This window comes from Betta splendens, chromosome 21 (genome assembly GCF_900634795.4).
Source record: "Betta splendens chromosome 21, fBetSpl5.4, whole genome shotgun sequence".
NCBI classification, from domain to species: domain Eukaryota; kingdom Metazoa; phylum Chordata; class Actinopteri; order Anabantiformes; family Osphronemidae; genus Betta; species Betta splendens.
The window spans coordinates 5,104,024-5,121,991 of NC_040899.1; the positions used below are offsets into that span (position 1 = coordinate 5,104,024).

The 17,968-nt window shown below is 49.0% G+C and overlaps 1 protein-coding gene across 5 annotated transcripts in view; it reads left to right on the forward strand.

Annotated features, from left to right (window-relative positions):
- fgf14 (fibroblast growth factor 14) overlaps positions 1-17,968 on the forward strand; it is a 60,812-nt gene that overhangs the window by 33,664 nt on the left and 9,180 nt on the right. For 4 of the 5 annotated variants that reach the window (XM_029137488.3, XM_029137490.3, XM_029137492.3 and 1 more), the window contains exons 2-3: positions 9,595-9,705; positions 10,684-10,787. In XM_029137488.3, the coding sequence (XP_028993321.1) occupies positions 9,595-9,705; positions 10,684-10,787 (215 nt within the window). Of the gene's footprint in view, positions 1-1,729; positions 4,014-9,594; positions 9,706-10,683; positions 10,788-17,968 lie in introns of those variants that run through there. The other variant, XM_029137489.3, reaches the window with a different exon arrangement.

Sequence of the window (17,968 nt, forward strand, 5' to 3'; positions counted from 1 at the left end):
CTCTGTTATTGCCTTATTACCATGGAAATAATTCCTCCCCCACAGGCCAATTCTTGACTCCCCTCTGATTTATTCATTTGCAGCGGTGCAGGCCGTGCACGCTAGTTTACTTGGTTTATGTGTACAGCAGCGTACAGTAAGCGCCAACTATTAGGCAACTCGCGAGCGGAGCCCACAGTCTGCAGCCGCTGCGTTTCATTACTGTCCCTGCGTGAGGGCTGCGCGCCGCGGGGCCGGTTTAATCTCACCCCACGGGCAAAGGGCAGCGGCGGAGACACAATGCAACGGGGTTAGACCTGCTGTTTGCATTCTCTGCCCACACATTTTAAATGATTATATGACACACTCCGAGAAGAGAGTGCCACCGACTCCGTATGGGTTATAAAGGAACACGGGCCTGAAGCAAATGGGTTGTTTATCCCTGTTCCACTGGGTGACATTTCCTTCGCCTCGGCATCAGGGCATCTAACTAAGAGTAATGCGATTTCCTTGGAGGAGATTGGATTAAAATGTTCCGACCTAATGAGACCGAGGCTTTTACAAGTCTGCATCAGATTCTGCGTTGCTGAATATTGCTGGGTTTCCCGTACAGGTCGGCTGGCATTATGCGTCTGCTGACTGATGGGGCGGCGACGCGCTCATGGGCACATCGTTTAAGCGCGTCTTTATAGCATGTGGCCGGACTTTGACAAATGACATCCTAAGGCGCCATTTAGTCCTATTTGTTTGTGTTTAATCACAAAGTGTCTGAGCGCGTTAAACGGAAATGAAATGTGAACAAATCATTGTGAACAGCTGGGGTCAGACCGTCAGCTCAGCCCTAAGCATGCGAGATGGCAGAAGGAGGGGGTATAAACGGGACGGCGGGTGTCGTGGGAAAGGTGTTTGCTCAGCGCACTGTGGGATGGAGCAGTCATGGACACCCATGCGTTCACATGCAAGAGGAAAAAAAATGTAGGTATGTGCGTGTTCCAGTTCTTGACGGGTTTTTCATCGCAACCTGGATGTGGTTCTGTTCAAAAAGGACGCGTTCGTGTGGATTACGCCGGATTATTGTGGCTCGTCCTGTGTGAGCGCTGATAAGACTTGCATGTAGAAGTCTTGTCAGCCTGTCCGCACATTCAAGCTCACGTGCGGCTCGAACGTCCCTTCCTCCCTTTTCCAGTTGTCGTTCCTCCTCTGGATGCAGCTTCCATCTGTCTGGAACACGCTGTTAATTGCTGTACTGACACATTTGCGTAATGTTGTGCAAATGTACTGTAGTTGTTAGGTCGTTTTTCAATTTGGGATCCAAGCTAACAAACACAGGAGCACATTAATACTATGACTTTTCTGTGTGTGTGCAGCTCTGCTGACAGGCTGTAATATCATCACAGAGTAGACGTACAAACACTAATGTACTGTAGCTACATACAGTTTTGCAGGATGCATCCCCTGCCTTCCATTTCTTTATTGTGTTACGTTGCAGTATCACAGCAGAAGCAGCTTTAGTTCAAAGGAAGCACTGACAGTTATCCACAGTGCTGCTCGGCCCATTGTTGGGCTGACAGTGTCCGCTGCTGGCTGGTTCTTTAACTGCAGTAGCTGCCACTGCGCCGGAGCAGGAGGCGTTCCAGCAGCCAGGGGACGCGCAGGCTGAACGGGGCTCAGCGCCGGGAGAGGAGGGGAGCGGGGCCTTAACGCCACCGCACGGACGGACCTGTGTGATGGGGATCCTGCACAATACATGCACTTTTAAGACAGATTGTTCTGTGTGGTCCTGCACTTGTGGGCTGTTTGATTCCTTGTGTGTCCGATTTAAATGATCCAAATTCTGCTGGAGGTGGATGAATAAACGCGGCTGTGCTTCTGCCACTCAGGCCGATCATACTGTATATTTTGACGCGGCCACAGCTGGTTAGCTACAAGTGTGTGCAGCAATACAATACACCACTCCAGTCCCCTGTGAGTCCAAATGTTTAATTACAGCTACAAACAGCAGATGGCTCTCTTGAGTTTTAATTTCCGTGCCTGTGATTGAGCATTAGATTATTTTCTCGCCCCAAAACAAAGAAACAATTATTTAGTCTGGGGTTTTTCTGGTGTTGAACAAGCCGTGCGTTTCAGCGTTTCAGTGTCTGTGAACAGAGAGGTGCCAGGTCAGGTGCAGGAGGGAGTGGATCTTAGGGGACGAGAGTACCGTAAAGGTTGCGATGTCTGACTGAAGGGAAACATTTCATCCATCATGGTGCTGAGCCCAAAATTACGTGTAGCGACGCTGTCCGTGGTGCTGAAATCACGCGCTCAAACGGAGAGCCGGGTGAAGGAGTCGCAATTACAACACTGTGGCACATTGTTGGTCACAATTATCACAGTGGATCCCACCCTTATATTAATATACGCTTATTTATTTGAGTTATTGGGTGTAATAATGCATAATAAAGTGATGCACCAATGCAGCTATACCTGTCTACCAGCTCAGACCCAGTCTTCTCTTCAGTGCTATTTATTGGTAAAGAAAGGTAAAATTGGAGCTCAGTCTGCAGATATAAGGATGAAATCTCACCATCACGGAGACCGGCTGCTCATTCCCCTCAGGCAGGGGCTTGGCGGTCGAGAGGGAGGGGGCGGGAGGTGTATCCTCTTCACTCCCTAACGAGTGGTTAGGACTTGTTGATGGGAAGGATTTGTTGATCCGGGCTATATAGACTGAAGGGTCGGAACGCCGCTTCCCATGGCTTTTCCCGTTGAACGTGGGAACGGGAACGGCACTGTCGCGGCGGCGGCACTTTGCTCCATCCGCTTTTACGCACGGATCGCCATACTTGCCTCTCCCACGCAGCGGGCTCCGTGCGGGCTTCCACTGGGTCGAGCTGTGCGCTGGTCGCGGGGGGTTTAAGTTTTTGCGTGCAGCCTGTCAAACAATGCAGACGTCATCTCCACTGGACTCAGATTAGCGTCGGTTCCGTTCCGTCCCCTCCCTGGCTCCTGTCAAGCCCCGCCGCCTGTTTTGTGATTGTGGAATATACAGAAAAATATACCGAGATCATGAGTCGAGAGGGAGTTGGACGATACCTTAAATTAATTGATCCTGTTGCATCAATTTGACGCTACGCTGCTGCGTATTTCGGTCTCCGGACGTGCGGCTGGTGATCGGTCACCGCAGGGTCCCTGTCGCGGACCGCCTCGCGCAAACTTGGAGTTCGCTTCGCCCGGTCCGCTGAGCCCCCACTCGTGCGGCGATCTTCGTGGGAGGCGCGCGTCTTCCGCCTGTTTGCTGCACAAACGTCTCCGTCGCGGCCGAAGCGGCGACTCCTGGTGAACTAACCTCGTCTGGACGCGAGCGACGGAAAACGGCGTGCGGGAGAGAGGGGGGGGGGAGTAGTGGGTGACGGCGCGGAGAGGAGGCTGCAGCCGGGACTGGACATTTCAGGAGGCGATGCCGCCGAGCGCGTTACAGACGGCGACTAAAAGCATCCGCGTGCAGGTATGAAGCGCCCTCAGAATCCTCCGTGCGCGTGAGTTTTGGCGTTGTTCTCCGTCGGGACCATGATAATTGATGCACGTATGGATTTACGCATGGACTGAGCTCATTTTTTGCACCATGTCCGAGCATTTTTGATGAGGATGGCGGCAGTTGTAACATCTCAACTATCATGTAGTGTTTGAGAAGAGACGAGCGCCTAAAGGATAAATACATTTGACATTTGGCATCGCGGAACGGAGCACTTAATCGCCACCATGGGACTGTGACCCGCGGGTGCGGGCTCCGAGAAGCGGCTGTTTGCGTAGCCTGCGCTCCGTGCGCACACTGGACCGGGCAGTTGTGACATTTTGAGCCATGGCTGCTGCGATCGCGAGCGGGCTGATCCGGCAGAAGCGACAGGCGCGGGAGCAGCATCTGGACCGGCCCTCCACCAACCGGCGCAGGAAGAGCCCCAACAAGAACAAGGGGCTGTGCAATGGGAACCTGGTCGACATCTTCTCCAAAGTGCGCATCTTCGGCCTCAGGAAACGGAGACTACGGAGACAAGGTGTGAGAACTTTAATGTGCACCGTGCCTTTTACTGCAGCTGCGTGCATTCAACCACTGGTTGATGACTTAATTAGGCCTTTACTTATCACAATCGCAGTCCCACCTACACTGGGGCATTAAGGACGAGGCCGCTGGCTGTATGTCATCAGCAGTGAGTTGAAATAAACAAAGCATCCTGTTTTCTATTTGCGCCAGTTGCTCCACGGTAACAAACCTGCATCTGATTTCCATGTAATCCCAGGCAGCTGCCAGGCTGCTGACGACCTGCAGCGAATGCTTCAGACAGCCTCACCGAGCTGTCACCTCGGCAACCCCCAAAACAGGCGGCTGGTCGCGGTGAAGCACATACACAACCCACCAAAGTCCTCATAGGAGACAGGAATTAAACTCATTTATATGCAAGCAAAAAGGTCAGCACTCCCACGGAATGGAGGTTATGCCTTTCAAACCTAATATTTCACACATAATCTTTTACAAATTCGGGACCCGGTGGCCTCTTCTCCGCTCCAACTGATATTCGCTCCACTTATGGAAATGTCATGAACATTATTTGCTCTAATGTGGCAACCTTGGCTTGTTAAAGAGCACAGTCAACAATTATTTCGCTGCTGGGTTTGGTGCCCACTGCGATGATGTGGTTTTTGTAGAAGGAATTAGAATAATTAATTGGGGGAAGAACTGACTCCAGTCGCAGGGTTTATCTGGTTAGTGAATGATGAGGACCTCCAGGAGTCATCAGGTATCAAACCTGTTGCACTGTGACTGCTTTGTTAAAACTGATTAACAAACCCTCAGCATTTCTAATTTCATAATACTCGTAATTTTAATAATCTCGATAGCGGAGACAAGTGTTTCTCATGCTTTGTCTTTGTCTCAAATTAGACCCTGAAACGTCGCTCCGTGATTACGTGGATTAAAATGGCTGTGACTCAACAGGATCTGCGTATATACAGTAATAGCACACGGAGGACACATCTGGATACAGATGAGGTCATAATCTGTCCAGACCGCCCTCCGTGGACCCGTGTTGAGCTCTAACTGTCCATCCCTGAATTGGCTGGTGCTGTGTCTGTGGTTGCATTTTAAATCATCAGTGGCCGATGAAGCCCCCCCACAGATTAGAGACGTGGACAGATGATGCTGTCGTTTGGTCGGGGAATTATTGTCGGGCTGCACCACATGAAAACATACAGACGTGATGTGGACGTGTCTTTAGTGTTTTGTAAGTGTGTGAAGCCGCACAGATGAATCTGAGATTGAGGCACCGGGTGCGAAGGTAACCTGCACTCGCATCACGCCTACAGTGGCCATTTTATACAGCAACTTGGAATCTCCTTGAGCATATGAATGATGATAAGAACCCATAGTAGCGCTGCCAACTGATGTGTTGGTGTTGTGAGTCACAAGGCTTGAGAAAAGCGTGACCCTGACGCCCGGAGGTTGAGAAACACTCCCACTAAAGTCAAAATAAGATGAAGTCGAGAGCTGCTTTTAAGCAGGTGTGCGGCATTGTCCTCGTTGTTGACGCTCTAATCAGAGCAAACACACTCCGAGTCTTTGTTATTTGTGATTAAAAGGCCTGGGGGGAATTGTGTTCATTAATTCCGGCCTCACATGAGAGTTGGGGGAATCTTCAGTAAGTGGTGGGATTTAACTGTGGGGCTGTTGGGGAAAACACTTTCTTTAAACCACGGCCCTTTCTCTGCTCACGCCCTCACGTTTCCCTCACGTTGCCTTCACGCTCTCTGTTCTCTCCCTTCTTTGTTTACCATGTTATCACATGAGCACCCATCTTAAGAAGACTAATGGCCTCTTTAGTGAGCTCAATTTAATATTGGACCCCTGAAGGCCATTTTTTCCTTTGGTGAGCGAACACTGATCCTAACGCCGCTGTCTCCATTCCCCAGGCCGATCTCGCCGTCAGCTGAGCCTTCAGCTTTTTAACTGTCCACACTATGATTACATATTGAAGTCGCGTTGAGATTCCCACGGAGATCTGTCAGGATGAGGGAGTGGAGGTGTGTGAAATGTACTCAACACCACCACTCCCTTTAGCTTCGAGTATTGATTTTCCAAGCAGGTGTCTAGAGTCTTATGAGTCCTATTCACTGGGAAGGCACAAATTGAGCTCCTTGAGCCAAAGCATTTTGGTGAAACTCAAGGTAAATGTCATTTGTTTTAATTTAGCATTCCCATTTTCAAGGGCTATTTATAAAAGCAGCGTTCGCAGACCTACTTTAGAGAAACGACACAAGTTTGGAAAAAATCAAGTGCTGTCCACCATGTTTGTGGTTTGTGTTCCCATCCAGGACCTCAGGGGGATATGCTGGGAACACTTTGTGTTTCCCCTGTCATATCGGCTCTAATTTATAAGCAGCCATGCAGTTTTATATAGCAGATGCAGAATCACTGATCACACTGATGTTTTTTCAAGGGATTAGATGTGATTTGTAAATCCTATTACACTCCAACCCAGTGAGCGAGCTGGGGGCACATGCAGCTTGGGCGCACACATAATCTCGCTGCTCCGCGTCTAATTATCCCACTAGATTAGATTCATCAGTGGATCATGTTCCCGAGATCGGACCATTAGATCAGCCTGCGTGTTGTGGAAGCCCATCCGTGATAGATGCTCAGCTGCGTGTCGCTGAGACGCGGGGAAGGGCCGCGAGTCGCTTCGTCCACTTTTCCGTGACGACTTGAGCGACATGAAGGGGTTTTTCCTTGGCCGGCTGGAAAAGCCCCTCTCCCGTTCCAGAAGCAGCCAAAGTGGGTCACGCAGGGCAGGGCTCGGCCGTCTAGCGCCGCGCTGCAGCTGTGCCCAGGCGTGACACCACAGAAAATAAAGCAGGACGGGAGCGAGGGACCGGCGCCAGCGCACGGATCCAGACCTCTTCTGTTCGAACGCGGAGAGGACGTGTGCAGCAGAGCGACATGACTTCACATCGCACGCTTCTGAAGCTTGTTGTTTTCCAAGGAAACCCCCCGCTGCTGCCAAACCACCGCTCTGTTTCCCTAGAAACAAAGAAGTGGAAACTTACAGAGCTTCTGTTGTCAAAACTAATATCAGCGTGATGCTGGGGAAGTCCAAGTGCGGTAAACAGCGCTGTGGTTCCGGCAGGCGGGGGTGCGATTGAGGGGGTCCGGTGGGCGCAGGCAGACTCTTCCTCTGCGTCTGCGTCTGCGCAGCTGTGCTGGAAATCGCGTCGCTACTGACTATGAGGGAGTCTGACCTTTAACGGGAGTTGGATCGATGTATCGTCACCTCACAGAGGACGCGCGAATGCTGTTATAACAATATCTGCATTAGCTCGTCTGATGTTAAAGTGTCAGGCATGAATACAAGCCCGGTGTTTAACGCTATGATTGAATTCTAGACATATTCATCCAGTGGCCACTCAGGACGTGATTAGATGTCAGCTTTCATAAATCTGAGGCTCACGCGCTTTGCCGTTACAGCGTGTCATTCAGCCTTCTCCCTTTTTGATAAATTAGCTAAGACTCTGCAGATTCTCAACTGGTTCTAGCTGCTGCTCAGAGCCACGGAAGAAATATTGAAGCTTGAAAACTGAGGGGAAATCCGCATGTGAGGGGGAGAGAGAGAGAGATATACTAGGCGGGCGGCCCCAGGGAGCGCAGGCTGCATCACATGATTTATAGCATGACAGAGGAGCCAAGTTCACCTCCACAAACACACACACACACACGTACAGCCAGGCTATCCACACAGTCTGCAGCCGGTTATACAGTTTTAATTATTACAGATTACCTCCCACTGATCTGTCTTCAGAATCAATCCCACTCCCCCGCATTGTGTAAAAGCTGCCGATCAGAGTCGATCGTCGATCTCAGGGTTGCCAACTTTTTGTATCTGATAGAACGATTCACTCAAAGGAATTCTGCACTCATTAAAAAGCCACAGGGGCCGTGCGCGCGAGTGTGTGAGTGGGATTTCCTCCTCGCCCGTCTGCTGTCCTCAGATTAAAGGCGCCGTGGGTGTGGTCCAGAGGTTTCACTGGGCGGCTTGTGGCTGCTGGAAGCTGGAGAAGGCATAATTAATGAATGAATTCGGCCGTGGTCATTGTTCCGTCCCGCTCCCTGTGGCACTGGCTGCAAGACAAAGTATGAAACGAGAGATGCAATGAGTTGGTTAAATGTTTGAGAAATGAGCTGAAACTGCTGAAGGATTAACAAAATGGTTGACTGTAGTGTTCATCAGTGATCATCTCCACTTTAGATTCCACTTCCTGGTTTAGGAGGTGGAGTGGTCATCTATGGACACTGATCTGAGTCCATCCCACACGCTCAGGCCAGAGCTTTACATAGAAACCTGTGTGTAAACTACAGTACAGTAAATCAACCAATGACGTTAACGCTAAGTACGACTCGTCCCGTGTTCAGCTCAGAGGACGACGTCTGCACAGTGACCTCTCTCACCGAGGAGCTGCCTCGGCCTGAACTGTGCCCGCTGTTGTTGTAAAGGGTCCTATCAGGCTGTTCGATGCATAGCCGAGGCTGTTTGACAGGCACATTCTGCCATAGCCGTGTTTTCATTGTTCCGTCGAGGCAACAAAGCAGCGCTGCTGAATGGCATTATTGCTCACATACAGCAGCAGAAAGGCTTTTTCTTGGCTTTTCAGGTCTCCTAGCTACAGTACTAACACCAGCACCCAGCGCTTCACCAACAGAGACACTGCCTTGAGCGATACATGGACAGGAGAAAAAACCTCTCTCTGCCCTCAGCGAGACCCCTTGAGTGCTCCTCGGAGGTCACGCCCTCATTCTTTCCTCCTGTTTTTCTTCTGTCTTTGCATCTCGCTCTCTCTCTTCCTCGTGCACTCGCTCATACACAGAGTGGCACAGTTTTAAGCTCAGGTCAAGCTGATTGTTTGCCTCCCCGGGGTTTTCTCCGAATGAAATCTGGTGTGATGCCGTCTCCAGGATACGACTAATGCTGATGGTGGATGACCCCAGCGGGTGTCGGCGCACGCACCCGAACACAAGTACACACATCCAGAACAGCTCGAGCTCATGCCAACATGCAACTACATGAAGGTTTATTCCAAAATATCAAGGATTTTGTATTATTTTCACTTTCTTAATAATAAATAAACACACAAAACGTGAGCCGATTTGCAGCAGGACTGCTTCAGCTGCAGCCGCACTCGGCAATTTCCCAACAGCAGTGATTTATTTACAGTATATAAGTGTCCAAGTCCCTTTGGGTCGGCTAGAAAGGACCGAGCACCGGCGCTGGGGGCCCAGAGAGGGTGCTGTTGGGTTCATTATGGGAGTCAGGCGACTGCGGATTAATCCTGCGGCCTATAATTGGATGGCCTATCTCAGAGCGGGGCAGGGCTTACGTTTACAGAAACTTGGCTGCAGGATTTCTCCTGTGGACTTCCACAGAAGTGTGAAAACACCATAACAAAGGTCCGCACACAGTGGTCAGAGTGGTTGGAGATTTGGAGCATCAGAAAAGCACATTACCGCTGCTACGTTCAAACACAGTTAGACTGAAACGTAGCTGGTTTGCAGCAGCAGTGTTGCTAATGTTCCTCTGTTTCTCTCTCCTGCAGATCCCCAGCTCAAGGGTATAGTGACCAGGTTATATTGCAGGCAGGGATACTACTTGCAAATGAACCCCGATGGCTCTCTTGATGGGACCAAGGATGACAGCAGTAATTCCTGTGAGTACTTCTAATGATGTCTGTTGTCTTTCTACATCACCACTTCACAGCGAAGTAAGGAGACTAATTTTTATTTAATTTAATGCAATAATTTGATTGGTTATTTTTTAAGATGAATCCAAAAGTTGCCTGAAATTGACACGTGGACAAATAATCTGTTTAGAAACTTACATATCAGCTGTGAAGACGGCAAATGGCTCCTTTTAATGGCAGCTGTGGGATCACACCGGTGGGTGAGGGGAAAGTGGACCAGGCAACAGTAGGCCTAATGGAGGGGAAAGGGTATTATTAGCTTGTTCTGGCGCCGCTCCTCTAGCGCTCGGGGCTAGGTGGTTAATTTGATTCCAGTGCCTGGTGCTAACACTAGCCTGACACTTATGGCTGTCAGCGCGAGGAGACGCAGCACATGTCAGCCTCAACCGGGACTGTTTGAAACACTGAGCGTTTCATACGCGTGTTACAATGTTAAAAGCCAGGAGTCTGTACTGATTGCTCCACATTAGCTTTTCTTCTTACTGTAAAAATACAAAGACTCCAGACCTGCCAGGGCTTTTAACCTTCAAGGTCAACAAAGGTCATTTTAGGTCTTAGTCCACTGTAGGTGGGACATGTTGTCTCTCACTCCTACAAACAATAGCCGCTGCCCAGCAGCCCCTAGGAGCCTGCTATAACAACCAAAGGGCTATTAAACGTGCCACGCATCAGCAGTGGCCCGATTACAGCCGCTTCACAGGTAGCTCTGGGTGGCTATGCTACGCTGGTCACGTTCACCAGCCACACTGCAATTCATCTTCACTGATTACCTAAACGCAACCGCTAGCAATTGTATTATCTTTGCTTTGTCAAGCATTAATGACGGGCGGCGTCCGTTTGGAATATGAATTACACCATGATGCTTTTTGCCCCAGTATTTAATGCTACTGTAGCTCTCTTTATGCTAATGACCTTTCTATGTTTGTGCGTGTTGTGTGTTTGCAGCTTTGTTCAACCTTATTCCAGTGGGCCTCCGAGTTGTCGCCATTCAGTCTGTGAAGACAGGGTTATACATCGCCATGAACGGGGAGGGCCATCTGTACACATCAGTAAGCACCCTGTCACTTTTCATCTCCTCCTAATACATATTATGCTCTTTCTCACACCTTGGTCTTCAGCATAGTCCTTATTTGGGCTGTTGGTAGCATATGACATAAAACTGAATTAAATACATGTGTATAAATGCATAGTGAAGCATAACACAAACATTAGGCTTCACTATGTGTTCTCTACTCTCTGCTCTAAATCTTATGGTCATAAAAGTACAGTATGTCAAATCAGACTTGCTCTTGTGCAGAGGACGTCTGAGGTGCACTGCTGGATCTGGTCACCTGCTCTTATGGTTCATTCCTCTTCAAAATAAAAGAGGCGTCTGCAGACTAGACAGCCAAGAGGGTGATAAGGCCTCCCCAGGCACAGACAGTGCCTCGAGTCTCACCCCTCAGTCCTCTCTAGTCGTTCAAATCAATCAGCAGGAAGCAAACTGGGAGCAGTGCCCGTCTCCTGGACAAGAGGATCCATCAGAATCACTGTCTCCTCTTCGCTCTCTTGTCCTGATGCTGCCCTTCCTCAGAGAGCAGAGCAGGGCAGGGATTGCCACCATATTCTTCATTCATTTCCTCAGAGCTTTAAAGGGCCTATTTATCTTACAGTACAGTATAAGCTACAGATGCACAGTAGGGATTGTGGATGTATAGATAAATCTGGGCACACTTCATTGCGTACAGTAACAGAGCAGGGTCTAATCTGCACAATTTGTCTTTACCCCTCCAGAAACACACTCCATCATGTTTGATTGCAGCAGCAGGAAGTTTGGAAACACAATCTTCAGCTTTCATTGATTTGATTTATTCGGGCTGAATGCAGAACAAAAAAAAACATTTAAATGAAAGAAGAAAGAAAAAGAGTCAATGAGGGTTAATAAAATCTGAAATAAAATATTGTTGTAAAACCTGGGGAAAAGGCAGCAGTGACTCTAATTCGACTCGTGATCACTGTTGTCACGATTTCCCGCGCCGCCTCACTTGTCACGTTCAGTAATTTTGTTTCTCATAACGACAAATTGATCACCACCAGTTTAGCTCGTCTGCAGCGAGCTGCCAGTGCCGCTCAACAGCTGATCAGCGCAGCTAATTGCCGCTAGCGCCGGGCTGCGTGAGTGTCGCGCTGTTATTCTGTCCACACGCTAGCGATGGCTTCCTTTGGCCCCGCTCCTCTTCACGCAGCCCCTCTGCTCCATTAACAGCTTATTTCAGCGCTAATGGACATTCTGATCAGACCTCAAGCATCCAGACACCCACTCCAAAGATCTCTCTTTGCTCCTTAGTGTGTGAATTACCGCGGTAATGACAGCCTTGTAAAATGTTCCTTCTCCTCGCTCGGCACCTTCTCTCCCCTTTGCTGCTTTTTGCTGTAGCCAAGGTTCAACCATATCTCCCATTATCACTCAAAAGCAGGGCTCTGACGGTCGACCTTTTCTATCCATTAAGGGCATTTTAGCAAACTGCTTTGAAGGTTATGTTAATGCATGAGCACACACTGCGTTACCGTCTTTGTGGTCCAACCTGTTTCTACTGGAAACACGATGATTTGTCAATATAGTCTGATTTCCCTAAAACCAGCACATTTTCATTAACTGGAATTCACCTGCTAAGTCGTCTTCTTTCTCTGCTGAGTGCATCGCTGAAGCTTTTACCGCGATGCCGTACCTTGATAATGAGTGACACTTATGAGGCGACTCAAAAGGGAGAGTCCCACTTCCAGAACATAGATGGGAAGCCCATTCAGGGCTCCAGGTAGTGCATCATATTCTTTTGTGTGAGGCACCCGAGGCGCAGCGTGCGGCTCCAATGGCAGCGATAGCATCAAAGTGGCTGTGCAGCCTGGCACAAAGGACACGCCAAGGAATAAAGGGGAGTTCAATCATCTCACCCCTTTTCAATCTGCTCCTTTTGTATGCGAGCCAATAAACTCCCGGCTAATTTCTCCTCCCGGCTGCTCCCTGGATCAGGCGTTTCTTCAGAAACCTAATAAGACGAAAGGAATTCTCCGAGGTTTTTGTAGGAAGCGGCGGCGACGCGCCTTGTGGTCGTCTCTGGATGATTGTCATAGAAGCCGGACGATTTCAAACAGCATCACACAACCTTAATTATTCAACAGGGGCCCGGGTATTAAATCTCTGGAAGCAAACAACAGCCGTAGTTTTGTTACACATGATGAAATGGTGCTGCCACTCAATGCAACTCCCCAGCGCCGATGTTCTCGTCGTTTTCCAGCCTCCTAGCGTCTCTCCAGTGTAGAGGCTGAGCATTTCACGCTCGGCTGCTTTGCTTTACAGCTTTTCCTTATTCCCTCACTTCACTGGAGTCTCTCGCAGCCGGTTTTCTTTATCAGGAGCCTGCACTTGTCAGCGCTACCCCTCCTGATTGTCAAATTGGCCAGCCACATCACCTGAGTGGGTGTTTGTGGAAATGAAATCCGTCGGACCGGTCGGGGCAGCGCAGGGCTTTTAACTTTCATCCAGACGGGCAGCGCGGCCGCCTTTGGTTCCTGTAGTGACCAGTTGGTGTACGAAGGCGCGGACTGTGTGAAGCAAAGAATATTCAGGAGTTGTTGGTGTGAAACCAAGAGGGACCTTTGCGAACACTCAAAGCGCCTCAGGACTGGACATTTAATGTTTCCTCTACATTTTTATTCCTCCTTTAATCTCTTGGACGTCTTTTCAAATTAGGACCGCCCCAAAGACTTGGCACTGGATGGGTGAGAAATCAGTTCCAGATGATAAAACCTCCTTTTGGAGTATGGTGTTAACCTGCATATCCATAATACTAAATGGTCTGGTTACAGTAGAGTACATCATACGGCCTCAAACTGCAAACGGCTGATTAAACTTTATTTTAGCTGTCTGTTCTTGATGTGGGGGGTCTCTGTGACTCATTAACCCCTGTCATATTCTGGACCGGCCGGGTTTTGGGCCGTCAGCGAGTGGCGACCACGGATCAGCCTGAAGGAAAGGAAGCGTAAGACAACGCGACCGGCACCGCTGCAGCTTTACACCTGCAGCATATGGAGGGCAAAATATAAAGGCATGAACATTAACGGGATTGCGACGGCGCGTGTGCCAGCACACATGTGTCAGGGCCCAACAGATGGCTTAGTGTGAACACGTCTCACTGGTGTTGATTGCGCGCCTGGCGTGAAGGAAAATGTCTGCGTTTCATGGGTGTTTCGTGGAAGGATAACCAGCGACGGCATGGATCCCCAAAACACAACGTCTCCAAGCCTGGTTCTGCTGCTCCACGGGCATAATTACACAGTTTACGTGCTAATTGGCAGAGAAGGGTGGTGACCACAGTATTTCCACCTTCCATCGGATCCCTGGCACCTATAGTAATTACTCAGATGAGAGCACCTCCGGAGGAGAGAGCTCTCGCAGCCGAGACGGGAGGGGGCTCATTATTTCCAAAGCATTGCTCCGTCCTATCTTTAATGCAGTGTCAATGTCAGGAGGGGAGGTGGTCACAGGAGCGTAGGGGATGCTGCTTCATGCATTACTGAAGCATGAGGAGCAGAGCCCACAGGACCTGTGTGTAGATGAACTAGTCCCTCGCCCATTTCATGTCTCTGTTGAATGCTCCGTCACGTCATGAAGCATTACAGGTCACATGACTCTGTATATGTGGAATATAAAGATGTGTTTGGGCTGTACCAGTGGAATGACCACCGTCCCACTGGTTATCATCTGGTTGGACTAGTTTGACTGTAGAGGGATTCGAAGCAGGCATGGATACCTGATGCCACAGACAAACGAACATGGAAATATGTGGACGACTGCTTCCGCTGCGATGATGTCATGCATGTTTATCATTAATTCATCTGTGGAACACTCTTATTTGTCAGCGTTCCCATTGGTTCTAGAGGTTTGCTTCGGTAATTGCCTCACACTGAGCATAAGCGCATACAAGTCCATATAACCAGCGCTCAGTTTTAGAAATGTTCATGCTGGTTGCTGTAAAAGCTGACAACTCCCTATTCAGCGTCTCTAAAATAGTTGATCTGTTTTTGAAGAAGCGTGTTCTTGCTTTAGTTCACCTCCTCGCGCGGCCTGACTTCCTGCCACGGTGGCCATCAGCCAAGTATCGATCTGTCAGCTCCAGCTTACATTGAATCTCCCTCAAACATCAGGGATAATCCTTATATCTCTATTAAAATGGATCACAGCCGGTGGTCAGTCTGAACAGAGAGGATGCTGCAGAAATTGCTATACATTTTATGCTCTTGACAGATAATGAGAACGCGTGAGACCGGAAAATATACACATTGTGCATCGAGTGGTTGGAGGCAGCTGAGAGGGAAGTCAGGTGTGTCAAGGCGGACAATCGCTGCTTTCCTTCACTCATTCATCATTAGAGTAAGGCAGATGCATCATCCACAGTCACACACTCCTCATATTAGGTTAAAAAGCACACGTCAGAGGAAGTGTTACCAACCTTTTTACTCTGGTTAATGTTCAAATATCAGCTTCAGTTCAAGTGTCCTTGTTGCCTGCATTCCATCGTTTTTCAGCTCAGGGAAGAGTACATGTTAACACAGTGCATCCTACATTTGCGCCGCTGGTAATAAACAAAGCCACAGTTTTTATTAGGCCTGTTTTTGCAGCTGTGTGTGTGTGTGTGTGTGTGTGTGTGTGTGTGTGTGTGTGTGTGTGTGTGTGTGTGTGTGTGTGTGTGTGTGTGTGTGTGTGTGTGTGTGTGTGTGTGTGTGTGTGTGTGTGTGTGTGTGCGAGTGAAAGTAGGCGCAGGAAGAAAAACAAAGAAGCCAAAGCAAGATGCTTTTTTATCCGCCTTTGTTCCTCTGAGACCCACGGAGGATTCGCCGTCTGCCGCCGTAACACACAGACGGCGTCTTCGTCGCCATGAAAGCGCATTGCAGCATCTACCGGAGCAGTCGCGTCTCGCCTTCTCTGTATTAATGACCTAGTTCTGGCCTAATTGCCTTCCCAGTGTGAAAATGTCAAGCACCATGCAAATACAAATGGCATACTTGTGCTTGTTGCCTCGAGAGCCGTGTAATGTGCAAATGAGCAGCGGAGGGACGGGGGCTCCAAAGCAACAAGTAGTCCTCAGGAAGTCGCTATCCAAACAGTGGCGGCACTCGTGTCACGCTGGGTTGTGAGTCCAACCGGCCTCGTGGCTAGTTATTATTTTGCAGCAATCACTTTGCAGTTTGTTGTCGCATGTGCAGCGTTTATGTAACCGCTCCAGATGTTCAAGCTTGTGGGAGTCTGGCGTTTGTCAGTCAGTCCAGTTGTGAAATGGAACAAAGCGGTTGGATTAAATGAACAAGTAACTCATTAATGCAACCACAAAGTGTTTGTCTCTGACACTTGAGTCAGAGAACATTGCAGCACCTTTTTAATTGTTTTTGTTTCATTTCTGTGTTGTTGAGCGGCGCATTTGTGTCTGTTGTATCTCTGTTTTATTGCCATTTTGTTTTTCCGACTAGTGGAAACGAACCAGCTGCAACTTGTGAAAATGAAACCTCAGCCGACAGCAGTTGTAGTATCTGATTTCTGCTCTGTTAAAAAAAAGAGAAAAGAATAGCTTCCACTCACAGTCTGATACATGCGTGACGCTGCCTCTGCATTGATAGATTGGATCACGAGCAGCAAAGGCTCATCATTAAACACAGTGAACGTATAAAGAAGATTTGTGAGAGATGCTTATCTTGCATTGCTGCGGCTGTCGTACAGTGAATACATGTGTGTGGCATCAGGGAATGATTTATTCTAGCTGTTTTATCATGCATCTTAACCTTTATCATGTAAAGGTTAAGGCAGCAATGATTGGACACAACTTCCCCTCAGCCTTTTATCTTTGTTTCATATGCGCTTGTTTAGTGGAACGTGTGTGAAGCTCGGCAGTGGAGCTCTTGGTCTTTTTGTCCTGAAACAGTCGTCATGGCAGCCGGTGTCACCGTGGTGTTAATGGTTTTTGTGAAGGCAATTTAGGGAGGCATTCAAACTGGCTTTCGCTTCCTAAAATAAGGGTGAAGTGTGTAGTTATGTTCAGAAATAGTATTTTTTCGCCTCCGGTAAAAATTGATGTGACCTGAAAATGTTTGTTCTGTGCCATCCTGTGGTTGCAGCATTCACACCGCAGCTTCTGTGCAGAGGCCGGCATGTCAGAGGAAGTTATTGTTTGAAACACCCACATACGTTATTCCACTAGAAAGCTATTCATAATAAAAAAAACACATGCACCCAGGAAGGGGAAGCTTATGCTTAAATAAATTCCTCCACAGCACTGAAACATCTGCTCTGCTCTTAATTAAATCATGTGTCAGTGAAATGCTGGGATGCCACTGGGTCGTCTCTGTGGACACACAGCATCCTGTGCTGTCTGATCCTAGAGCACCTGTGCTAAAGAGCAGCCCTGAGACGTGTGGTGGTTGGAAAATCTGCTCATGATACCTGGAAGCGGCCACCTGAGTACAGGAATCCAAAATCAAGCATTTCCCTGCATCCCAGCGGAGCCTGGGGACTTGCAACCCGACCGGGGCCTCTATCAAAGCCTGCAGATGCGGCTGCTCGTAGTCGCGCTCCTCAGATCATCAGAGTCTGTGATGGCATCAGTACGAGACGGCTGTGGGAGAGCTGACTTCCACAAGTAGAAACAGAGATGCTGTAGGAGAGAGTCCTGTGCGCTGAGCCCTCAAAGCACATTAAAGAACCGGTGCAATACATTAAAAATGTCATCAATCACAGTCACCGGCTTGTTTGCACTGAGGGAATGAAGTTAAACCTTGGCATAGGATTAATTGCATTAAGTGCATTCAAATTTGTGGATTCATCTGTGACTTTCTGCACGTCAACAATGAGCGTGGCGTTTGAAAAGCCTCCTCACAGGCAGAGGAGATGCAGGACGCTGGGTTTCTGGCCGACTGCTCGCATCACTCGGGCTTCCAGCTGTAGCGGCGCCGCGCTCCGTCCTCAGAGATGCTCTGCTGCCTTCCCCTCATGCACACACGCTGATGCTGAGAGCGCTGGCTGCCTGTCAACAGGGACACGCAGACACGGACAATGTGGGACGGACGCCGGTCAAGTATCAAATAGAGGAGACAGAAAGCTGGAACCTTAATCAGCCTTGAAGGCTGGAGCCCACAGAGTTCTCTGTTTAGATCTATACAGCATCTAGAGAAGAGCAGTGCCATTTGAAGCCTTCTTCATTCT